This window comes from Anomalospiza imberbis, chromosome 19 (assembly GCF_031753505.1).
Source record: "Anomalospiza imberbis isolate Cuckoo-Finch-1a 21T00152 chromosome 19, ASM3175350v1, whole genome shotgun sequence".
In the NCBI taxonomy this organism is placed as follows: Eukaryota; Metazoa; Chordata; class Aves; order Passeriformes; family Viduidae; genus Anomalospiza; species Anomalospiza imberbis.
In genome coordinates, this window is record NC_089699.1 from 11,712,877 (window position 1) to 11,736,978 (window position 24,102).

Sequence of the window (24,102 nt, forward strand, 5' to 3'; positions counted from 1 at the left end):
CATTTCCTATGCTCTATCCTAGGATAACCAGTTCCATGCATATTCAGGTAACTGCTGTACTTACCGCTCCTCCAAACTATTGCTTACAGTTAAGTAGCACGACTAGCCTTTAAATATTCCTCCAAGAGGCTGAAGCTAGTTTAGCTCAGCTATGCACAGGGTAAGAGGAATCAGATTTCTATAGAAATTACCTGGAGAGCAGCAGCAGTTCCTTGGTCCTGTAATAGAAGGCTGCTGTATACAGAAATCAGAGCTTGGTGTGACTAGGCTGCTTTAAATCCACAATCTTCAGCATTGAATCTCTAATGGTTTAGCCCTGCATTCATGCCATTATCTATTTTTGGCTAAGTTTACTTAGCCAATCAGTCAGCTTTTGAGAGAGCAAGTGACACAGTTCAATTTGATGTACTGACAACACTTTATTGAACTTCAAGTAGGTCTTCCTTAAAAGCCTGTTCAGTGTATTTATTACTGCAACAGGTCATGTAGAAGGTAAGAGACTATGGGGAGGCCTGCGGAGCAGTGGCTCAATGCTTTGTGAGAGGCCTGAATTGCCCACATGCTCTCTTTCCCCAGACGAGGACAGAAACAGGAAATATTTACAAGAATATCTCAAAGAATGAGGTTTACATTTAAAAATTCACACATATATATAGAGTTTGAACTGTTCAAGTATGTTTCAATTTGACAAAGTGCTACAGGACACATAAAAACCAGTAAAGGCAAGAGGAACTATTAAGACAAAGAGGTGGCAGTCATTTGGGTGCTAAACCACTTGTAGGTGGTTGCAGTGTATGCAAGACCTAGAAGTTGAAAGAATTTGGGGTACTGTCCTGGATTTGGAAAGTGTAGCTGTCAGCAGTAGAGTCCGGTACAACATTTTGGTCTTCCTCTTCCTAGAAGGAAAGAAAAGAAGGTTGGAATAGCAGTAGCATTTGAATCTAGTAGTCAGTGCTGGCATAGAAAATAAGTGGAAAAGACCCCTGAAGTCACTTACTTCTGCTGAGAAATATTTCTCAATGATGGTGGATGAGGCTCTGTACACTTGTTCATTTTCATGTGACTGGAGAGCTTCAATTCGGTCTAGACCCCCACACTCCTCAATCATGAGGCAAAGCTTTTCAGTCTCATTAATCTTCTCAGCAGCCTGCAACAGAACAGTGTGGAATTACCTCTGGAAAGATATGCAACAGCAGCTACTGGAGAGCCATCAGCAACAACATGGACAATCAAGTATACTGCATCCACATACCAAGAAGATGTTGGAAACTGCATCCAGGATAACAAGCACAGTTTTGCTGTCTTTAGTTGAGAGAAGATTCAGTAGGGGTTCAAGAACACCAGCCTGAACAAGGTACACAATCTGGTCAATAGTTCCACCACTTGTGTAGTTTGTCACAGCCCACACAGCTTCCTTCTGAGATTTGAAATCCCCCTGTGAAGGTAAAAGCAGAGTGTTTGAACACAGAAGTAATAGGAAAAGGCTCAACATCATAAATACAGGCTTTGTTTACCTTCCTCAGAACACCAATGAGATAAGGCACAAGACCGTGGTCTACAACTCGCTGGATCTGATCCTGACGCCCAGCAGTGATATTGGACATTGTCCAGGCTGCTTCTTTCTGAATGTTGTTTTTATGATGAGAAAGGAGACTTGGAAAGACAGCCAGTGCTCCTGAGTCAATAACAACCTGTGTCTGCTCATCAGTACCAGTGACAATATTTCCTATTGCTCTTAGTGAAGGAGTCTGAAACAGAGATAAATAGAATACTTAGGAAAATTGTTCAAAACCAGATTAGATTATAGCAAACACAGCTATACTTGATGGCCACCCACTCCAACCTTCCCAAGTTAACAGCATGACCTGCTATGTACAATTGGGGTTTGTGCTCCTTGTTAGCATTCCACAGGCAGGCACTCATGTCTGCATGCAGAGACTGCACACCTTCCAAGGTCAGTCTGCAAACAACCACCCATGACAGAGCTTAGGGAAACTACCTGCTAAATACTAATGCAGTTTTATTATGCTCTAATTATAGTGTACAGAGCACACTGGCAAACACTGTCCCTAGAATTTGGATCTGAACAGCAATTGAAAGGCAAGCTTTAGTGAATGTTGACTGTTGTGCTGGCCTGTGAAGTAAATCCAATGATTATGTAAAGCAGCTTGATAGTCAGCAGCAGCAGTCTGCCTCATGTGGGACAGCACCCAGGCAGGAGAGAAACTGATGTCTCACTTCACAAAAATTAGAACAGGTACCTGACTCATGTATGAAAAGAGCCATTCAGTTCCATGGACACTACACTCCCTAACTTGCTTAATTTGAATCATGGCTACAAGTGCACAGCAGCCTGCATATTCAATCACTTACCATTATTGGCAGTTCACTACATCCCAGGAGTCTCACAAGCTGTGGCACCAATCCAGTTTTCACAACAACTTCTATCCTGTCATTGGAACCATCTGTGAGGTAGGAAATTGCCCAGCATGTGTCTGCCAACACCTCAGGGTCATCGTGGTGCAGGAGCCGGACAAGAGTTGGCAGGATCTGCTGGATGGCTTCTATGGGAGGTGCAGGATTCTTATTGCGACACAGGTTTGAGAGGGTCCACGTAACATTGCGTAAATATCCAGACTACAATGGTTGGAATAAATGGTTAGCAATAGTTCAGCTAGGTTCTACTCAGTAATTGTAACTTGAATCACTCTGCACACTTACAGCCAGGGAAGAGAGGTCAGGAACAGCGAGGAGACTCAGCAGTGGCTCGATTGCACCATATTTAATAACCAGGTCTCTGTAGGCAGAACCATCCCCTGGAAAAAAAACCAAAAAAAAAAAAAAAGCCAGGTGAAGACCAGAAAAAAAGGAACATGTGTACACAGAACCACTATGTGTTACAGGATTAATTCTTCTAGCCCTTGAGAAATGCTGGATAAAATAAGGAACGAGAGGACAAAAGGACTACTGCCACGGTTCAGTCACATGACAAGCATGTTCAATCCAGCCACTGAGCTTCACCTTTTGTGTTGGAAGAAGAGGTAATGTAGACTGCTTTCTAGACAGCTTTTCCTAAGAGTTCATCACCATGCAGGGTCTTGCATGTTTCTTTGCAGACAAATCTAAGCTCTACACTAGAACTTTCCCCACAATATGGGACTTGAAATACATTATAATAATCAGCTGCATGATTGGGTGCTACAGAATAATGCTGATGGCATGTCAGAGTTTGACTGAGAATTCTATTGCAAGGTTTAATAAATACCTTATAATTTATTTTAAAACTCTAAGGACAAACTAAGAAAATCCCAATTATTCGAGTCACTGCTTCCTGCCTTCCCCCTTTTAGTCAACACACAGGGCAGAACTCATTGCTGAGTCACAAAAGCACTGCAATGTCTGAGAAAGGTTTGTGCTGTAGCATGATTAGAGAACCGTCAAATCTGAGCTGAAATCTGGAGGCAGTGCCCACAACACAACCCACAGTTGTGCCAGGCATTGCATGAGGTCTGAAGACAAGGTTTGCTGCAGCTCACTCTGCAATGCAGGGCATGTCATGACTGGAAAGCCATTGGGGCAGAGCTCCTAAGCAGCTCAGCACAGGGCATGGCACAACAGGAGTGATGTCCTCCCACCTCAGACAAGGGCACAGGTCTGAATTACAGAATTCACTGAATGACTAGTTTGGAAGACCTTAAAGATTGAGTCCAACCCTGCCCTAACACCTCAACTAAACCCTGGCACCCAGTGCCATATCCAGTCTTTTTTTAAAGACATGTGGGATGGTGGCTCCATTGCCTCCCTGGGCAGACCATTCCAGTAACTTTATCACCCTTTCTGTAAAAAACCTTTTCCTAATATCCAACCTAAACTTTCCTTGGTGCAGCTTGAGACTGTGTCCACTGGTTCTGTCAGTTGCTGCCTGGTGAAAGAGACCAACCCCACCTGACTACAACCTCCTATCAGGAGAATAATTAGAGCTGTGCAGTAGATGGACATACCTGCAATGTTCCCCAAGGCCCACACAGCCTGCTCACTGATGTGAGTGTGTGGAGAGGCCAGCAGGGAAATGAAGGCTGGAATTGCCCCTCCATCCACCACTGCTCTGGTTTGCTCTGATGTGCCAGAGGCAATGTTGGTGAGCGCCCAGGCAGATTCAAACTGGATGGGACTGCAGTCTGCTCTGCCCAGGAACGAGACGAACTTTGGAATCAAACCAGCCCGAATTATGTTGTCTATTGGGGGTTGCTTCTCTCTTGAGAGGAGTTTCCTAAGGAGGAAGGCAAACAGGAAGCATTTTTTTTGCCTGCAGATATCTGAACAACAAATTAAAGTCTTAAAAGCACCATTTGAAAAGAGTTTAGCATTGTCTTAACATTCATACAAGGCAACATAACACAGCATGAAAGAAATGCAGGCACGATGAACACTGGCTTCCTAGGCCTCTGAAGCAAAGCAGACCTGCAGGAATCATTACACATCTGAACTGCTAGAGGCTTTTCAACAGAGAGAGGTTAGTGACTGCCAGAAGCAGCACTGCAGCAATATGCAAGCTTATTAAAGGATATTTTAGATTTGGAAGGAGAAACAAACTTGGCAGACTTTAAACCCTAGTCATCTTACTGTTCACATTATTCTAAAGTGGATTGCCACACTCATACATATCAGACCTAAGTGTCAACACAGTTTAAAAGGTACCTTACTTTGCTATAATAAAGTGTTTACTATAATTACTCCTTCAAATCAAAGGTGACTACTGTTAAATTTGCCACGACGAGAGCAAATTACTTCTTCCTACTAAAATATTCAGGCACTTTAAATATTCAAAAGCCACATGGTTTCAATAAAACTATGCCTAAGTTATGGGTACCTCAACATGGTATATAAGATGGTGTTTGTTGAAATATTGCCTGATAAGAGACATAAGCAGCCATTTAGGCTCATAAGTCAATTCTCTCACCTTGCCTAGTTATTGGCTTGCACAGCTGAGTTGGTTTCCTCTGAACTACTTACCTGGCAGCTTGAGTAGCCTGTAGCTGAAGCTCCATATTATTACTATTAACTCCTTTGACTATTTCTTCAACTGACCAGTGTGCCAAAACCTGTACAAGAAAAGGTTACATGAGTGTGTCACTGGGACAGTCATGTGTATTCCTGAGCACAAAGAGCTCTTGCACAATACCATGAATAGGCCCCAATTTACAGCCACTTCCCTTAGTACCACCACCATGAGATACTTCAAAGCCTCATCAGCTACAGCTTCATCTACAGTTACCTGAACTGCTGAAAGCCTTTTTAACCAAGGGCTTTATACCAGTTATGTTAGGCTTAAAATGTAGCTGCAGCCAGTGATGCCTTGAGAAGGCTGACTTAGAACAAAAGCTAGAGAGAGTTAAAGCATAAAGTAGATATTTATTAAAAGGCCTTAATGGATACACCTTGGGCAGTACAAGAACCTGGCCAGGGCTGCACTAAAGATGAACCAAAATGGTCACAAAGTAGACCATGGTCACAAGGTCTGACACTTCTGTAAGTTTTGGTCCATTTGCATATTGGAGTTAATTGTCCAATTATAGCTTTAGATTATAAAGTTCCACCCTCTTTATTTTTTTCTCTCCAATTCACTGTTGTTTATACTTTTTGGGCCTGGAGGTTGTAATAGTTGTCCTTGGACAAGCTGGAAAGGGATTGTTTTGTCTACCTACCCTGTGAAGAGAACTTGCTAACACTTAATATGAAGCTCAGAGTTACACACTAAAGCAGCATAGAACTTGAAAAATATGAAAGCTAAAACTTAAGGCATCCCCAGCTGTGTTTAAGAGTGCTGTCCATTAGAGGTGGCAATACAGGCCTGAGTTATTAATGCAGATGTAGCAGTGCTGTCCTGCCCTCCAGAATGGATTCATGCTGGCCTGGCTGCAGCACCTTAGACAGTAAGGCCCTCCAAGTGTGTCTATTTCAAGTACCCACTTACCTGGTTGCCTCTGTTTTCCTGGAGGGGAGAAGTAGCATCATCTGGTAAAGTGCTCACATTTCTTCTTTTAAGCATCTGGTCATCTTTCTTAGCTTTCCTCAGCTCCACATTGACTTCAATGCGCCGCCTTCTCATCTCCTGGAGGATAAACACTCAGTAAGTTCTTGGCTTTCAAAACTTAGATTTAAAGAGACAATGGCTGGCTAAAGTACTAATTGCACCAGAGTACTCACTGTGCTGTCCTTTCCTTTGTTCTTGAATCTGTTTAATCGAGCTGAGGGTGTATTGGCATTCTCATTAGTAGACATCTTGCTTGCTAGATTTTCTAGTGGGACAGATAAAAACGAGCCTGAAAACAGAGCAAAGGAAAACTTACTCCACAAAAGTTTAATTTTAAAAATTGGATCCATACTCAAGAATGATAGGCATTTGTTTGCATTAATACTATAACAACATCTGACTTGATCAACAGCTGTCTCTTTAAACAGCCAGATGTTACAACAAACTCTAGCATCAACACAAAAGCAGAAGACACAGTCACACGATTTTAAGACACTTGGAACCAAATACTACTAGCTATTATTTTCAGAAGCAACATAGATTTTCCTTTCCACAGACAACACACACACGCTGTTAAAATACTATTTTCACTATCACGTACCTATGCTGTACAAGATCCCACCCAGCCCCACCCCGACCTTTTTGGACGAGAACAGCCAGCTCTCGCCATGGGAAGGACGCCGGGGGGCATTTGCCACGCGTGTGCAGCGAGCAGCACATAACAACGGCTACACGGGTAACGAAGAAACCCCTACAGCTCAGCCACCCCCAGCATAAGAACCAGCTTGGCTTCGCTGCGGCCATAGCCCCGCCGGAGCGACAACCCGCGCTGGGATACACCAGCCCTGTCAGCCCCAGCGCAGTCAGCGGAAACGTAGGGGCTCCGGAGAGAGGCCCCGGCGGAATTGCGGGCAGAGCAGGGCTCTTTCCAAAAGGACAGCGCGGGACCCGCATCCCCGGTCCCGGTCCCGGTCCCCGCACCTCGGCCGCAGCCACCGCCGGTCGCTCCGCTGCCGCCGCACGCTGCCACTGCCCACGGCCGCCCCACGCGGCATTTAAATTTCCCGCGGCCGCGCCCTGCCATTGGCCAGTTCGAGCCAAAGCAGCCTTCTGATTGGCCGGTTTGAAAGCAGCCCGGCTCGCCGTGACGAGGAACGCCCTCCCGGAAGAGCCGCTCGGATGTGACGTCATCACAAGGCCCCGTACTACAGCTCCCGGCGTGCCTCACGCGGGTAGTGCCGGTAAGCCTCGGTGGGGCGGCGCGGGGCACGCCGGGAGCTGTAGTGCACGGGGCCGGGCTCGGTGATATCCCGGACGGGAGCGGGGGCTCGGAGGGAGGGAATTGTATCCCCGGAGGGGCCTCGCTCTGAGCGGTTTGGGGCAGAAACACCCATTCCCTCATGCAGAGCGCAGATTCTGCCTCAGTAACCAGCGGGGCACCGCAGGCTTTCCCTGGGACACGGACGTGTAGTGACAGGACGAGGGGAATGGTTTCAAAGCAAAAGTGAGTGGGTTTAGATGGGATACTGGGGAAAAATCCTTTCCTGTAAGGGTGGTGAGGCCCTGGCACAGGTTCCCAGAGAAGCTGTGGCTGCCCCATCCCTGGAAGTGTCCAAGGCCAGGTTGGATGGGACTCCAAGCAACCTGGGGTAATGGAGGGTCTGCCCATGCCAGGGGGTGGAACTGGGTCAGCTTTAGGGACCCTTCCAACCCAAACCATTTTGTGATTCCATGGCTCCATGTGTCACTTATTGTCTCCTAGAAATGTGGTTCACAGAAATGCAAAGTAAAGGGGATATGAGATTGCAGTTGAAAGCCGTTCTACAGCCATCAGGGCGGATGAAAACCAAATCATACGGAATAACAAAAGCAAAGGATTCCTGCCCCCGTGGTATGGCCTGAATAGGGATGAGATTGCTTCCGATGGGTTTGCCCTGCTCATGAGGGATGGAATACAAAAGAACACTGATTTTCACAGGAGATATTCAAACCATATAACTTTTGGGAAACAGGGAAAACACGACTCTGACAGCAACTCTGACATTTGAGACACTTACAAGGTACAACACAGAGAAGTGTCAGGCATGCACATCGATATGTCTGTGTGCTAAGCCACAACATTAAACCACTTATACCAATCTGTAGGCACACAAAGGTGTGGAGGGTGTTTGCTGAGGAGAAGGAATTACCAGTGATATCTCATATAGCTGGTTTTAGGCCTTACAGTGCTGAGCTTTGTAAAAAACACCTACAAAAACAAGAGCAGGGAAGCCAAGAGAAGAGAAAGCACATTGCTAACAAATGGAGATATTAAACAAGAAGTTTGACAAAGAAAAAAAAAGGCAGTTCAAAAGCAGAAATAGAGGTAAAAAACCTGCTTTCCTGAAGGATTGGAAGGTTGGCATGAAGAAATTCCATTGGGTCGTGAATCGCTGGCAGTGCATGGTCTGGAGCAGTGAAATCTGGGCACAGGGATTGGTGTTGAGGGCTCGGGAGAGGGCTGGCAGTGCCTGAGGTGCCCGAGGCGGTGTGTGCGAGGTGCTGCAAGCGGTGCGGGCTGTGAGGGAGGTGACAGCTCCGAAGCGACGGAGAGGTGGAGGGAGACTGGGCAGCTGGAGCAGGACAGCGGCCAAGCTGCGGTTGAGCTTATGGGGCAGCAGAAGGTGTGTGTGAGGCGGGCAAAGGGGCCGTGAGGGGTCACAGAGCACTGAGGAGGGGGAGCTGCCTGCGAAGGCCGAATGTGGAGCCGCCGGGACTGGATGGAGTTACCGGCCGCAGCACAGAAGCCAGGACCGGGCCCGTGAGGGAAAGCTGAAAGACGCGGGACGGGCGGGGCGGCCCCGGGACGGGCGGGGCGGCCCCGGCACGGGCGGGGCGGCCCCGGGCGGGTCCCCTCAGGCGGCCGCGCGCGGGTCTGACAGGCACGCGCTCGCGCCAAGGGCGGGAACCCGCTCTGAGGCGCGGGCGGGGCCGCGGGCACGCGCCGCGGGGCGGGGCCTGCGGTCACCGCGACCAATGGTGTGCGGGGGGGGGCGGGGCCGGCCCGCGGCGAGCGGGGAAAACGTGAGGGCGCGCGGGGGGCGGAGCCGGGGCCGGCCGGGCGGGGCTCTTACCGGGCGGCGCGCGCAGCTGCTGCTGGGTGACCCAGTGGCCTAATGGATAAGGCATCAGCCTCCGGAGCTGGGGATTGTGGGTTCGAGTCCCATCTGGGTCGTGCCGCGCTCCTTTTGTGCCGCTGCCGCGGGTGACTCCGCGGGGCCAGCACCCCCGAATCTTTTACCCGCAGCTGCCCCGGGCCCGCCCCCGAGCCCCTTCTCTGCCCGGGCACCGCGCCCCGCCTGGGGCAGCCGCGCTTCTTGCGGGGATCCTGCGAGTGGGACCCGGGGAGCAGCCGGGCATGGAGGTGGCCGCGGCGCTTTCGGTCTCTGCTTTGCCCAGCGCTGCTGGGAAGGCTTTTCCATCTCCGCTGCTCGAGCATCCCGGGGCTGCTGGAATGCTGGGAGTGGTCCAAACACCACTGCTGTGCTCTTAACGGAGATCCTGTCCAGGTAAAGAGTCTGGGGAAACAGTGCAGACACAGCTGTATATGAATGAGGATTGAATTGCACCACCAGCTAATTCAACAGAAGAATCCTTGGAATACAGGTCTGTGTGACGCTCACGTGTGTGTATATCCATCCATCCATCGTCCATCCATCCATCCATCCATCCATCCATCCATCCATCCATCCATCCATCCTCCTCCCTCCCCAGTGCTAGCACTCACTCTCCTGCTTGCTGCAGGTACCTGCTGCTCACCAAAGCAATGGAGGAGCCCTCCTCTCCCTCATCCTCAGTTTACACTCCTATTCCCGTAATAGCTATCTTGGGATGGTTCTGGAATTAAAATGTCTCAAATAACAGAGGAAAACAGGGATTAGTAAATGCTGCAGTGGAAAAGTAACTCCTTGAGTAATAGATGTGGTGAAATGTCATTTATTTTCCACACTATTCCGGTGAATTTTCTTTATCTTCACCCATGGCTGCTGGAGACAAAGCCCTGAGCTTTTGGGAATCCTATTGAAATGCTTAATTAAGGCAGGACAAAACAAACTGCTTAAACTAAGCAACACTGAATCCCATGCCACAGGCATTGCTGAGGGTTAGATTTTCTGTCAAGGGTGGGTTTCATGAACCTTTCAGTGCCTTTATGGAGTTTTAAATTGTTGGTTGTCCCTTAATGTCATGAACAGCTTCCACAGCACCCAGCAGCAGCTGGTGAGTTAAACTGTCACAATGGAAATCTTGTGTAGCAATAAGGTCACTTAGAAATAAGCCTTCTTAATTCAGTAATCCAAATCAGGGTTGGCTTGGTGTGTGAAAATTTGCAGAGTTCTACATGATGGCAAAGAGAGATTTAAAAATAAAGCTGTGTGGGATCAGCAGAGCTTTCCCTTGGACTGGACAGTCACTACTGCATTTTTCAGTCTGAAAAGAATCACTGAAACTGGTTCCTGAAACTAAAAGAGGAGATTAGCAGCTGTATCACTGGAGGTGGCCAGAAATCCCCAGACATGTTCCATTGTCATGCATGTCCTTTACAGACCGTGTGTCCCCGGTGTGGTGTATTCCAGCACCTCCCAGTTCCCCCCAGAACACAGCTCTCCACAGCCAGCAAAACCAGCCGTGTTCCCTATGACTATTCCCTCCAGAGTGCCAGAGGAGGGCAAGACTCTCCCCGAAATAAAAACTGCTGCCAGAAGCACGTGTGGGTGTGGTGTTCCCGGGACACAGGTGATGCAGCCAGGGGGATGTGCCGATGGGAAGCAGCACATTCCTCCCAGGCAGGGCTGGTGGAGGCAGCAGCTTGGTCCTGCTCCAGTGGGTTGTCCAGCGAGAGAGATTCCCGTTTCCCCCCAGGCTGCCTCTCATTAGCATGGATCGGGGGAAGGGCATAAAAGACTCCAGCTCATTTTGAGTCTGGAAAAACTTTACTTCAAAATGACAACCCAAGTGTTCTGGCTCCTCTGCGTTGTCATTAGATCATCTTCTGGTAAGTCTGTTACCTTCGGAGCGGGGCTGGGGCGCGTGTGCCTCGCAAGCAGGGGAGGCTAAGGACTTTCCTACAAGCCCTTGCCCAGGCAGCCCCCCAGCCTGCAGCCTTTTCAGCAAGTGAGGGCTCAAAAACGAAACATTTCTACGTGTTTGTGGGATGGGAATGTAGATTGCAATATTTAATTTGCCAGCATTGGGAAGAATTAAGAGCACCTGGCAGAAGCAGGCAGGGAGCTGGTGCTCTGTCCTGCCAGCCACCAGTGGCAGGTGAAGCTGGATTTGCTTCTGCATCTGGGATTTTTATAATTTGTATGTGACCTTTCTCTTTTAATCCCCATCACCTGTAACTCAGGTGTCTGACTGACTTTAACATGTTCAGTGTGCCCTGTGTCCCGGTAGCAAGCTGTCCTGAATGGATTTATTTGGGTTTTAGTGCCTCACTGACAGAACAGAAATAGCATTTACATCTGTTCCACTGAGATTTGGTTATGTTGCAGTCCTATTTCTTAGGTTGCAACGACTAGACAGGAATATGTTGGTACAGGAGGAGGAACCTCAAGGTCCTGAACAGATTGAGTAGAGAAAAATGAACTATTTCGTGATACAATCCGTGACTGAGAAGGCGTGATGAAGTGGTAGAAGAGTTTATTTGCACACCCAAGTCTGAGACACCTGTTCAGAGGGCACAGCTTCACACTGAACCATCTCCAAACCCCCCTTGCCTGCTGCTTTTGGCAGCTTGGACTTCTTCCACCCCTCTCTCCACGGACATTCTTTTGACTTTACGTGTGGCCAGCCCAAATATCAGGGAATCTTTCCCATGACAGCAGCTGGTGAGAGCACAGGGGGAGAAGTGGCAAGGTCAGCAGTTGAGTCAGTTATAGGAGATAAACCAGGACGTTGTTCATCTGTGTATGTCAAATCCCTCTTTTCACACAAGGAGCTGGGATCAGCCTCCTACACAGAATAACCACGGCCGTGAACACCAGACAGAGGCTGTGTGTGGGTGAGCTGTGTGAAAACTCTGCTGGCTCACTCCAAGCCTGCAGCAGGGAAGATCTAAAGGAAAAGGAAAATAGACTGCCAGGGGAAGTTTCTCTCCTGCCAGGCTAAACATTTTGGTCATTTTTCTTTGTGAGGTTCAAGAGATCAAGGTGAAGGTATAAATGTAAGTGTAGGTGATTGCCCAGCTTCTGTGAACAGTGCCATTAAGTTGTTTTTTCCCCTGGATTCCCAGACACTTCCTCTCTTTCTCAAATGTCCTCTCAAATTAAACAAAGCCCTGAAATAATTGTTACTCGGCAGCACTAGCCTAATTACTGCTAATACATGCTCAAGTCAGAGATCCAAAACTGTGGATAAAGACCTTTCCAGTAGCATCCAAAGCCACTGAAGTCTGGCTGACATTGTCAACAGGCATCCCATGGATGGGAAAACCAAATAGTTCTCTTAAACAAGCATCCCAAATGGCAACGTGAACCTTGTTTCCTCAGATGCTCCCTGGAGATTCAGGGGTTTGAGAAAAGGGTTTGTTTTTAATTTGAAACAATAATAAAGTAAAAATGCAAATCTCCTGTTTTGCTCACACAGCTGCATTCCCTGTACTGGACCATCAATATCTCAGTAGAGGAATGAGGAGCTCTACTGTGCTTCATCTACTGAGCTATTTATTAGTTTTATGTCTTATTGTTGAAGGCCTCACTTATGGATTAGAGCCTCAAATCTTCCCATTCTGAAACATTTGGAATAAAAGACTTAAACCGCTGATTTTCTCTCTCTCTCTCTCTCTTTTTTTTTTTTTTTTTTTTTTTTTTTTTGCCTGCAGGATCCCTGCTCTACGCTGAGAAGCCCGGCCAGGCTCTCAGCAAAGATGTCTCAAGTTCAGCAGCTGCTGCGGACGCCCAGGTGACAGCGCCAGCGCGGGGCGCGGGCAGTGCCAGCGGGAATGCCGGGGAAGGCCGGCTCCCGGGAGCGCCCCCCGCGCCCCCGCAGCAGCCGAAGCCCCCGCGAATCTCCTCCCCCGCCTCCGACAAGAGGAAACGCGCGGAGCCTTCCCTGGAAAACAGCACGGGGCTGAGGAAGCGCCTCGGGCAGCGCGGGGGGCTCCCGGTGCCGGGCAGCCCGAGCCGGGGGGCTCCTCCCGGGCCGCCGGAGCCCGGCCGGGCCAACAGGCGGCACTCGGACCGGCGGCTGGCCGGGGCTGCCAACAGCGTGGGGGGCCGAGCCCTGCGTGCCGCTCCTGCCCACCCAAAGGCGATGTCCCTGCTGGAAGCTGATCCTTTTCCAGACTCTGGCACAGGGGAGTCCAATGGTCCTAACGCGCTGCACCACCTCAACCGAGCAGCGAAGGCAATCCCCTTCAAGCAGCCCGACCCCTCCAGGGGCAGCCCCAAGCCCTCGTGGGTCACCAACCGCTGGTCGCCCAGGCCGATGCACCTGGGGGTGCTGAGGAAAGGTAAGGGACAGGCTGCCCAGCGTGCCCGAAGGCTGGGGCCACAGTGGGCTCAGACATCCCCAGAGGGCCCCTTGCTGTCCCTCAGGCGGTGTTCCTGTTGCAGACGGTGACAAGGAGAAGGTGTGCCTGAGCGAGTGCAGGAAGGAGCGGGATGAAGTGGAGGCTCTCTGTGCCAGCGAGTTTGGTAGGTGGTGTCCCCCTCAACCCATGGGGACAGAGCACCTTCTGTCCACTTGTCACTGATACCGCACTGCTACTTTTAAAACACTGTGATTAGGATACAGTAAGTATGTTCAATAATTACCAAGTATTCAAAAAAGACCCATCACAACTCTTCATAAACATACTTACATTACCCTTTCCCTACTTTAGGCTAGTACTCCTCTTTTTTCTGTTTCCTCTGGAGGAACAGTGTCCTTGGGACTGGTCAATGGAACTGAAAAGACTAATTGTTTTAGATACTCTCAGATTAAACATTGCAGCTGGGTTATTTATCTCTAACTATTTAGAGCAAGTTTGATTTTGGGGATTGAAGTTTGAAATTAAAATAAAATGGTGAACCAAACAGAAAGAAGACTGTGATTCTCTCTCTAGAGAGGATTCTTCTTGAAGTTCCTTAGGATTCAGTGTCTTTAATCCTTGTGTTCACATTGATGTAATTAAAGGTGGCAGGAAACAGCCTGATATTTTTGTACAGTCTTTGTTTAAGGACAAGCATTTTCTGACTGAAACCCTGCCTTGTGCTTACAGAGTTGTGAAACAGATACCAACTTTTTCTCACAGTATTTTAAGAGATAAGGAAAATACAAGCCCAGTGGTAACAGATGTTTCCATTTCTAGAACATAAACACATTAGGAGACATCTGTTTTCTCTAAATGGAGAAGTCAGGAAGTGCTTTCTACAAATGCTGTCCTGCTTTGGTTTTTACCACTCTCACACATTCCTGTCCAACACGGGCTTCACAGCAACCTGACCTCTGTGTGTTTAAGCCCTTAAAAAACAGCTCTGCTCCTAAATTGAAAGGACAGGTAGGAAAAAGTCTGAGCAATAGATGAGCCAAGGTTCCATGGCAGTGATCAGAGAGAGTTTTTCCTTGCTTTACATTTACAGTGCAGATAAAAGGATAAATGACTGAATCAGAGTTCTCCCTGAGGCAGGTGTAACACCAGGTGCAGCAGCCCCACTAACACAGAGCTGTTTTCCCACCCCTGCACTCAGCTGAGCACTTGCCAGAGCCAGAAACTGGGAGAAAAGCATGAAGGGAATGTCTGAGCTCCCAACACAACCTACTTGTGCCCCTGTCTCTTGGTATGGCAAGGGCCTTTTATTTCAAAAGCCAAAGTGTTTCATTACCAGCTTGGCTTTGTACTTCATTGGGAAATTTTAAATTTGAAATTTTTTCTTTGTTAGGTAAATATGCCCACTTTTTATATATCAGAGTAGAAAATGGTACTTTCTTCCCTAAGAAAGTATCCCTTTCTTCCCCTTTCTTCCCATTACTTTCTTCCCTAAGAAACATCTCAGAACTGTAAAGCACAAGTTTTGCAAAGCAGCAAAACTTTAGGCGATGACCTCACCAAATGTGATTATTTGAAGCAATTCCCACTGCCCACTCCTGAGCCAAAGGATTCCTGCTGACACTGCCTTTACAGCATTTCAAATGACAGCCTTCACACATACCCTGAAAATTGCCATGATATAAAATCTGATCCTATTTTCCCCTCTCCATTAAAACAGCAGTGAATGGAATTGTTTATAACCTGGAAAGCCTGGGGAATGGAGTCCAGTGGATTACCCTCTTGGCAGACAGTGATGGATTGTACAAGATGAGTCGCCTGTATGTCACTCCTGACGCCGCCTTCTTCCGAGTGCACATCTTGGTTGTGGATACTTTAAACTGCAGTAAACCATGTCCAGACTTTAAACTTGGTAAATCATTCCAGCTAAATCCACTCTGCTATTCCTCTGCATGCACTGCAATCTCAGTCTGCCCTACTTTAATAGGCTTAGCCTGGGTTGTTGGGAAAATTTGGAAGAAAAGTATTCACTCAAATTTGAGGCCTTTTTTCCATCCAAGTTTCTCAAAACTTTCACAAGAGAACCAACTGCATGAAGAAGTCAGGTACCAGCATAGCCCTTTCTTAATTCTGTCCCGTTCCAAAATGATGGCAACTTTTCAGGATTCCTAAAACAATACAAGCAGGAGCTTAAGCTGGTGTCTTTGTAAGTCGTTCAGTTTTCCTTTTAAGTGCAGGTTTATCAAACACGAGCATTTCCCCCAACAGTAAATCATCATTTCCATGCCAGCACCACCCCCAGGTCCCAGCAGAGCTCAAGGGTGCTGCAGTGGAAGCCCCGTGTTCAGGATGTTTCCACGGGCACAACTGTGGTATTCACACACAACTTCACGTCTGTTCCCAGCCCTGGTGTGCAGGAACTCACCCCTGGTTGGGGTGAGCCGGAAAGGTGGAGGTCATCTGGCTAACTGGCTTCTCGCCACCGCCCTCCCAGGGAGGCCAGCTGTAGGAACGTTGTTGTGTTGTCGGGCCTCACCCCTGGTTGGGGTGACCCGGAAAGGTGGAAAGTCTCTCCTCCAACCCGTGTTTCCAAAGAAAGACTCAGTAGTCTTCAGTCGTCCAGTCTCAAGGTAGTTTGTTGTGTGTTATCTAAAAGATTTCTCCCTGAGCTGCTGCAGTCCGTTCAGCAGTCAGGCAAGGGCCCACACTGACTCCCAGGGGGCTGGTGCCCTCTTTTATATCACACATTACGTGTTAGATGTTTATGGTTTTTCCCTAATGCCCACCACTTGTATTGAATAGTGACTTTCTACTCTAAACCAGTCTGTGAGTGCCAACATCACCATGAACATGGAGGTTAGGAAGGAGAAAGAAGAAGCACAGGGCACACCCAAGTCCCTTCATCTTAGAACTTCTGACCCCCATGTACAAAACTCAGACCCCTCTGTACAAGGCCTAAAACCCCCCTGTACAGCACTCAAAAGTTCTTCCTTTCACTTTGTGACTACTTCTACTACAATATCTAAACTTCTGTGATTTCTTGTTCTTCCTGCAAGGTTGGTAAATTGTTCCATGGATCAGGTTCAAAGCCACAGGGGTCTGTGGCTGCATTCCAGGGTCTCAAATGCTTCTGACCTGGGCCCGGAACATCCAAGAGTATCCAGGGGACATTCTGGGTTCCGACACTGGTGCCCTCAGAGCAACCCCCCGCTCACTCCCTGGGGCTCAGCAGTGCTGTTTGTTCCGTTTCTGTTGTTGCAGGCAGCAGGTACATCGTGATGGGGCACATCTACCACAAGCGCCGGCAGGTGCCCGCCGAGCTGCTGCCGGCCCTGCGCGGGCGCCTGCGGCCGGGGGATGGCTGGGTCGGCAGCGGCAGCAGCTACGTGAGGCGATTCAACACGAAAAGGGATCTCAGGGTGAGGGCAGCTCGCTCCAAGTGTCCTTAAGGCTCCGGGGGCTCCGTCCAGGACGTGGGAGCAGCGGGATCCCCCTCGGAGCACACCTGGCCGTGGGCAGCGCTCCCGCCTGGAACCGCAGTCCAAGACCTGCTTCTGTGCTCCGGCAAACACTGGGTGCCTCGAGCAGGCACCCCGGTGAGGCTCAGCCAGGAGTCACTCTAGGGAATGTTAACTGGCCGTGATTTTGCTCCAGCTGCTTTCAGAGCCACAGGTTATTGTTGCTTCCCCTGCTGCAGTGTGTCCCGAATAATCTGTAGTAACTGTAATGCAAAATTCTGGCAGTTTCGTCCTCAGTACACAACTGCACTTTGAACCCTTCACTTTGAACACATTAGATGATACCACAGCTTTATCTACACAGGATGTTCACTGTGCTTTCACAGTTCTGCCTAATGCATTTGATTTCAGAGAAACCAACACCACTAAGTACCATTATTTTTGTCTCCTCAACCATGTCCATGGTATTTCTGAAAATTATTCCATTCTTCCAGCAGAGCTGGATGTTCACACAATCATACAGAATAGAGTGTAATAAATTGAGTATATGAACACACTGATTGAAAGCAAATCAAGAACTGCAAACCACAAATGCCCAGTTGCATTTACAAGTGATGGTGCAGGGAATGCAAAATGAGCACAGGCTGCACACACTGGGTGTGCCAGGGCAGTTCACCCCAGAGCTGTGCTGAATGCCATTCTCCAGGAGAAACACTGCCAAACTTGTACTTGCACAAGAGTAAAGTTACTTTTTAAATCAAAAAGACAATATTTCATTACCTTTAGTGTGGTGAAATTCAGATGTTTGTTGTTCCCAGTCAGTATTCGCAAATAGTAAGTCTGTAAAAGAAACTAATAAAATGCTCATGAGGTTCTGCTTTCACTGTCTCCTGGGCTCTGGAAGACCCAAAAAAACTTATGTACTGATGTTGCACAAAGGCATCTCCATGTGTGACAAGCTGGCTGAGGATTTGATACATATTTATATTAAGAAATGTAAAAAATGCAGTAAAACTCCACATACTCAGTGATATGATGTGACAGAAAGCAGTGGCTTCTATGGAAGCATTTTCTGTTTTGAAACAAGGTAGTTCTGACACACTGTCCTTGTCACACACCTCTGCAGCTTCATGTAGTGCCACTGGAAAGCCACGGAGCAGGGGACGGGACGGGCTACGCTGCATCAAGTATTTCTTGACATGGAGCCAAATACCAAGAGCAAACATCCCCTATTTGGGATCCACAAGGCTCTTACTGGAGGACAGAAATTTACTCACAGCATGAGCCTACCTAAAAAATGCCATGTCTCACTTTTGGCATGTGAAAGACTTTGTATGGAACACAGCATGGATTGATGGAATTTTCCTGAGAAAATCCGAGGGGGTTCTGATTTGGCAGAAGGACTGTTCTGGCAATGAATCAAAGCTCTGGAGCGACTGGGAGAGGCAGAAGGAGGAAGGGTTACACGTGCATCTCGAGTTTCTTTGTTTCTATTTCCAGGGGAAGTCCAGGGATTAAGCAGCAGCTCCTCCAGGCATCCCCTGCCCAGAGCAGCAGCTGAGCCCCACTCCCTTATCCTGCTCCAGTCCAGGGAGTGTGGGCACAAACGCAACATGTGCCTCCCTGGGCCTGTCCCTGGGAAGAGACAAGCACAGGACACCAGTGCTAAGGACATCCCAAACCGAGTTCAGTGCCCATCACTGACAAAAACCACTGGGATAGAGATGTTGCTCTGGGAGCCTGCAAAGTGATTTATCCCATGTTCTCTTCCTGTGTTACCTCGTTCTCTTACCTTTCCCTTCTTGATTGGAAGGTCCCTCCTTAAAATGCTCCCACAGCAGCTGAGCAACAAATCCCTGTGTGTCACAGCCCCACCGAGACAGGGCTGGAGCAGGAGCAGGACTCTTGTCAGCAGGCTCATCACATACCAAACACACCTCCTGGACAACAACAATTCCCAGATGGAGAGGATTTCCAGTCTTGCACTCGCTATTCCAAAACCCTCCCAGCAATAACCACACTGGGAACTGGGTGGCACTCATGTTCAACAGCTGCCGTGGTAACTTCGGTACCTCACAGTCAATAATTTCCTTTCCAGCAGGATAAGTACGGAAAATTCTGCTGCCACCGCACAGAAATCTGGGTGTAAAGGAATAACTGTTCTCACCCTGTCTGCCTAGGAGTTTACTCGAGGCTTTTGGGTAAGCCCAACTTCTTACTGTACTTTAAATCTCCATTAACTTCTGCATGAACTAAGTTGAGATTGATGAAAATTGCTTCGAATTTGAGGAGAAAAAAAGGAAAATCAAGCTGGCACAGCTCACATTATCAATATCTTACAACATATGACCGTTTCAAAACAACTGCTGCAGTAATTTATAAAATACAAAGAAGACGAGGACTGAGCAGACATCACAAATCTTATGAACTTCATGCCTGATGGCAGGTGGGGATTAATTACAAGTGATTTATTTTCTGTAAGACCATTTAACTGTAAAACATCACCACTAGTAAATCCAGAGAAGTACCTTGACCTGCCCAGTGGCAACTGAACACACTGAAACAGGCTCTCATGGAATCACAGAATGGTTTGGGTCGGGTGATTAATCAGCAGCATTCGATTGCATGTATGGATTTTTTCCCTGAACAACCTGATTCACAGTTACATACGACCTGGCAAAGCCAAGACCTATATCCAGTAACATTATCAATGTTTCATTAGAAACACCACCAAATCCATGTCAAACACATTACTTTATTTGTCTAGGATGACGTGTCCTATAAGGTACAAAAAAGTACTCTTCAGTTTGCCACAATTTGTTAAAAACAGCAATCTATTGCCTACAGGTAGGAAAGGTTTAAATCATGTCAAAATGAATTTAGGTATGAATAATAGTACAGAAATGTTGGGATGAGATGCAGGATACGTCCCAGTGCTGTTAAAGGTGAGATTTTTCCTTGTCCCATTAAAACACAATGCTTACAATATGCAGCATTTTTTTAAAAGTCGAAGGACAACATAACCTAAATGCAACTACTCTTCTTTGACTTTCAGAAGCATAAATGGATTATTGTTTCCACACTGAACAATTAGCAATTTTCACAGATTGGTTAAATGACAACATTTGTATGTACAAAAACACATGGGTTTTTAGTAGATAAAATCCCCCCAGAAGAACCTGAACACCTGAGCTGGAAGTGTAAGAAAGGGTGGTCACTAGCAACATCTTTTTTTTAAGAAAAATAACAGAGAAGGTTCTTGCATAGCAAGGTGCGAGGTTAAACCCAAAAGGAGCTTATCCATAAATCAGGTAAATCCCAGACCACTGGTAGAACAGAAGTTGACTGTGAGTTAGTGCAAAAGCTGGTCAGGTGGGTGAGGAGCTACAGAGAAACCAGGGCTGGGAACTACAGACAGGTACCACAGCAAGTCAGTCACACACAGGGAAAGAAAAGCCTCCTCATCTGCAATTTGCATCTTCTTGGGCTCCAGTTCATCCCTCATGGCAGCACTGCCCGCACAGGGAACATGGAGGCAGCCCAGGATTCCCCCAGGGACACAATTACAGGTGGTACTCCACATCCCCAGAGCACCTGGCAAAGATCACCGAGCTCCGGTGGGCAGGAACACCTCACAGCCACCTCCTGCCTGCCCCAGCTGGACAGTCCTTCTGGCACCCTTGGCTGGGCAATGTCTGATGATCATGGACTGGAACCAAGCCACCTCCTGCCTGCCCCAGCTGGACAGTCCTTCTGGCACCCTTGGCTGGGCAACGTCTGATGATCATGGACTGGAACCACAGCCAGCTCCTGCCTGCCCCAGCTGGACAGTCCTTCTGGCACCCTTGGCTGGGCAACGTCTGATGATCATGGACTGGAACCACAGCCACCTCCTGCCTGCCCCAGCTGGACAGTCCTTCTGGCACCCTTGGCTAGGCAATATCTGATGATCATGGACTGGAACCACAGCCAGCTCCTGCCTGCCCCAGCTGGACAGTCCTTCTGGCACCCTTGGCTGGGCAATATCTGATGATCATGGACTGGAACCACAGCCACCTCCTGCCTGCCCCAGCTGGACAGTCCTTCTGGCACCCTTGGCTGGGCAGTGTCTGATGGGGATCACGGGCTGGAATGCCGGCGGGTCCCCGGCTGTTCCCACCCCTGCTCCTGGCAATCCCTACACTCCTGCACAGATCCCCAAAGTGTCTCACACACGTGGCAGCGCACACTCAAACACACCTACGGCTGTGGGGAGAACAATGATCTCCATTTATTTTGTTTCATATACATCCATATTTTGAATTTTAATACAAAAGAAAAAAAAAATTAGAATCTGACAAATGTTTACAAACAAGATACCTTCAAATAGATTTTACTCAGTTCAGTCTGGTGCAGAGTAAATGACAAATTGTACTGTTTGTTATATTCAAGGCAACAGAGTCTGTAGTCCATGACCACTCAGCCCAAATTTTATGCAAGCTCGTTTTTATCTATCATGAATGACAAACTCCTTGTTGATTCCCAGTCCTGTGTGTGTGCACATGTGTACATAGCAGCTCCTTTCATAGAAAGAAAAGACATCTAGAGGTCTTCTTGTACTTTTACCTACAGGAATCATGTTAAGATACAGAATGGATTACATGGAACCAGGGCTGGATTTTATAAGAAAAAATAATTAGCTGACAAATGAGGGCAGCAATAAAAAAGCGTCTTTTTTGCAACAATAAATAAATACAGTCAAAGTTTTCTGTGTGGACTTTAAACCAGCTTCTTCACTGAAGAACAGACGTGGCATTTCCATGGAGTTAAATGTGACCCCATTTACTGTATCTTTTTTCTTGCTCTCTTTCTCTCTCTCCTTCAACAAAACAAAGTTTTCCTGCTTCTGCCACAATAGTACAACAATTTGATCTTGACAAGAAAGTGGTGCTGCTGATTTTTATTTCTTTGTCCTTTGGACAAAATAAGCCAAGAATATAATTTGACTGTTGTGACCAATAAAAACGCAGTTTACATCAAGTCTTGTCAGGATAACCTGACTAAAAACATCTGGCTCCTTAATTAAAAATTGTCAGACAACCAGATCCTTGCTCGTGTGTTTGGTTAACACGCTGAACTCTAAGAAGCTGTAGACTGCAGTTTGTTGTTATGGGACCTGCAGAATACAGAAGAAAGTGAAGAATTAAGCACCCTTCAGTTTGGAGAACACAGTTGCTGCAAGGTGTTGCCAAAAATAAATCACAATAAGGGAATTACCACCATGTTGCTTTCATTTAATTTTTTCCCCTTCAGAAAAAGAAAAAAAATTCTCGCTCTGAATTTTAAGCCCATTTTCTCCTCCAGAATACAAGCATTTCAGTACTTGTAAAATGCAGCGTGTCACTGGGATATTCCTAAATGACTGAAATCAATTTTACTCACATATTTACGTAATAGTAGTCCATCAGAAGGAAAGCAAAAAGACATTTTTAGCTTTGAATAGTTATAATAAGGTCTACTTTGCTTAAATTTATTCAATAAATCTTTGGATTAACTTAATAGGAAAGAAAACTGAACAGGCATGTTAAAATCACATTTTTGCTAAGCAGAGTTCAGCAAAACTCCTCTTTGACATTCACAGCTTTATTAGTGACTTACACTAAAACAATAAAACACAAGGTTTCCATGATGAATTTTTCATTTTTCTTGATACAGGATTTGAGGAACAGAACAATTTTTTTTATTAATACAGTTATGTTCACCAGTGTGACTGCTGGCAACAAAAACATTTACTTTTTAGACAAATTATCTGGATTTTTAGGGCAGTTTAATGTCATTGGATTGTACAATAAAAGAAAGTGACCCCAACATCCAGTTCTGATTCCAGTTAAAAAGTTCACTAAAAATATCACAATCTGCAAGAAAAGAAAGAAGATGGATGGTATAAATGGAAAACAATAACAAATAAGATGCAGCAGTGAAATCAGTGTGCAAGCACAGGGAGTGCTGGAGACCCAGCTAATGGCAGTGACACAAACATGGGTTGAAAACTACCTGACAAAAATCATTATTACAGTTCTGAACTGGAAAGAAAAATGCATATTCTTTTTCAGGAATGTCTACATAAGGGAAACACTCTACATCAGCCCTTTTTCATTAAAAAAAAAAATATATATATGTTTGATTTTGAAAGGTAAATTCTGAATTATATTTCATTTTCCGCACCCTATGTTAAACCTTACTCACTCCCCTGTTTCAAAGGTGGTAAATGATAAAAAGATGAGAGAAGGAGTAACACTCAATATTTTAATTTCTTTCATTGGATTATTAGCTTCACAGCAGGACTGTCTCTTAATTAGCATGAGAAGTATTTACTGCAGAGTAGAACATCAGCACAACTCAGACACAGTATCTGCCCTGATCAGAAATTATTAAGTTTTGTGCAGCAACAAGTTGAAGTATCACTCAAATTTTGCAAATTCATGATACCACCCCAGTTTTTTACAGCTCCTCTTGAATCAACATTCCAAATTAACCTTCATGAAATCATATTTAAGCCTTAATTTTGACAAAATTTTCTAGGAAAGCACATGGAGCGGCAAATCCCTGTGCAAATACAAGATAAGCTTAGGAAGGAGATTTCAGGGGCCAGCACAACACCTGTGGTTAGGAACACTCCAGCTTACCTGCTTGCCTTAAATCCTTTTAGTTTCTGTACAAAGAAAGACTCGAGAACTTCTGCACACTGGTAAAAAGGGGAGTCACTTGGATTGTAGTAACGGCAGTTATCAAAAATTTTGGTCATGTCTGCCACAAACTCCGTGACCTTTTTGTAGTAGCGTTTCAGGATTCTTTCCTCCATGGTAGCAAGGTCTTTAAAGAAACCAAAGATTATTTAAATGAGAGACTTTCATCCTAAACAGAACTCTACATTGTCAAGCCTGTGGGAAACAAAGCATTATCCAGATTAGAGGCTTTCCCAGGAATGCTGGTTGTCACTGGTGACAGCAGCAGCTCTCCCTCAGAAGAGACACTTAGGCATGAATATGTTGTAGGTAAATTCAATAAAATACAATAATCACCATGACAGGGGAAACCTTTGCAAGGAGCTCCCTACTTTTTCT

The 24,102-nt window shown here is 46.8% G+C and overlaps 4 protein-coding genes and 1 non-coding gene across 14 annotated transcripts in view; 3 read left to right on the forward strand and 2 right to left on the reverse strand.

The window, feature by feature from the left end:
• Positions 1 to 399: 399 nt before the first annotated feature.
• KPNA2 (karyopherin subunit alpha 2) lies at positions 400 to 6,323 on the reverse strand. The gene is made up of 10 exons (XM_068209750.1): positions 6,208 to 6,323; positions 5,975 to 6,112; positions 5,014 to 5,102; positions 4,002 to 4,270; positions 2,722 to 2,816; positions 2,374 to 2,637; positions 1,515 to 1,748; positions 1,253 to 1,435; positions 998 to 1,147; positions 400 to 896 (listed from the first exon to the last, which is right to left on the reverse strand). The coding sequence occupies exons 1-10, from the start codon at positions 6,280 to 6,282 to the stop codon at positions 804 to 806; spliced, it is 1,590 nt and encodes a 529-aa protein (XP_068065851.1). The 5' UTR covers positions 6,283 to 6,323; the 3' UTR covers positions 400 to 803.
• Positions 6,324 to 9,175: 2,852 nt separating this feature from the next.
• On the forward strand, positions 9,176 to 9,248 carry TRNAR-CCG (transfer RNA arginine (anticodon CCG)). Its single transcript has one exon. It is a non-coding gene; the product is annotated as a tRNA-Arg (tRNA).
• Positions 9,249 to 10,875: 1,627 nt separating this feature from the next.
• On the forward strand, positions 10,876 to 13,386 carry LOC137485453 (cuticle collagen 2C-like). Its single transcript, XM_068209978.1, has 3 exons — positions 10,876 to 11,066; positions 12,894 to 13,326; positions 13,368 to 13,386. Exons 1-3 carry the CDS (start codon positions 11,015 to 11,017, stop codon positions 13,384 to 13,386), a joined length of 504 nt encoding a protein of 167 aa, XP_068066079.1. The 5' UTR covers positions 10,876 to 11,014.
• A 33-nt stretch (positions 13,387 to 13,419) lies between these two features.
• C19H17orf58 (chromosome 19 C17orf58 homolog) lies at positions 13,420 to 17,875 on the forward strand. Its single transcript, XM_068209751.1, has 4 exons — positions 13,420 to 13,523; positions 13,627 to 13,707; positions 15,262 to 15,453; positions 16,803 to 17,875. Exons 1-4 carry the CDS (start codon positions 13,499 to 13,501, stop codon positions 16,988 to 16,990), a joined length of 486 nt encoding a protein of 161 aa, XP_068065852.1. The 5' UTR covers positions 13,420 to 13,498; the 3' UTR covers positions 16,991 to 17,875.
• Positions 17,876 to 21,243: 3,368 nt separating this feature from the next.
• The window catches only part of BPTF (bromodomain PHD finger transcription factor), a 52,890-nt gene continuing 50,031 nt past the window's right edge, over positions 21,244 to 24,102 (reverse strand). For all 10 annotated transcript variants that reach the window (XM_068209757.1, XM_068209754.1, XM_068209755.1 and 7 more), the window contains 2 exons: positions 23,665 to 23,851; positions 21,244 to 22,154 (listed from right to left, as the gene is read on the reverse strand). In XM_068209757.1, the coding sequence (XP_068065858.1) occupies positions 22,118 to 22,154; positions 23,665 to 23,851 (224 nt within the window). In that variant the 3' untranslated portion in view covers positions 21,244 to 22,117. The remainder of the gene's footprint in view (positions 22,155 to 23,664; positions 23,852 to 24,102) is intronic.

Coding starts and splice junctions, on each gene's coding strand:
- KPNA2 (XM_068209750.1), bottom strand. CDS start 6,282: ATGTCTACTAATGAGAATGCCAATACACCCTCAGCTCGATTAAACAGA. Junction 5,103..5,974: donor AGGAAAACAGAGGCAACCAG/GTAAGTGGGTAC, acceptor TTTCTTGTACAG/GTTTTGGCACACTGGTCAGT. Junction 1,148..1,252: donor CAGTTTCCAACATCTTCTTG/GTATGTGGATGC, acceptor GTTCTGTTGCAG/GCTGCTGAGAAGATTAATGA.
- LOC137485453 (XM_068209978.1), top strand. CDS start 11,015: ATGACAACCCAAGTGTTCTGGCTCCTCTGCGTTGTCATTAGATCATCT. Junction 11,067..12,893: donor TGTCATTAGATCATCTTCTG/GTAAGTCTGTTA, acceptor TTTTGCCTGCAG/GATCCCTGCTCTACGCTGAG.
- C19H17orf58 (XM_068209751.1), top strand. CDS start 13,499: ATGCACCTGGGGGTGCTGAGGAAAG. Junction 13,524..13,626: donor CCTGGGGGTGCTGAGGAAAG/GTAAGGGACAGG, acceptor TTCCTGTTGCAG/ACGGTGACAAGGAGAAGGTG. Junction 13,708..15,261: donor TCTCTGTGCCAGCGAGTTTG/GTAGGTGGTGTC, acceptor CCATTAAAACAG/CAGTGAATGGAATTGTTTAT.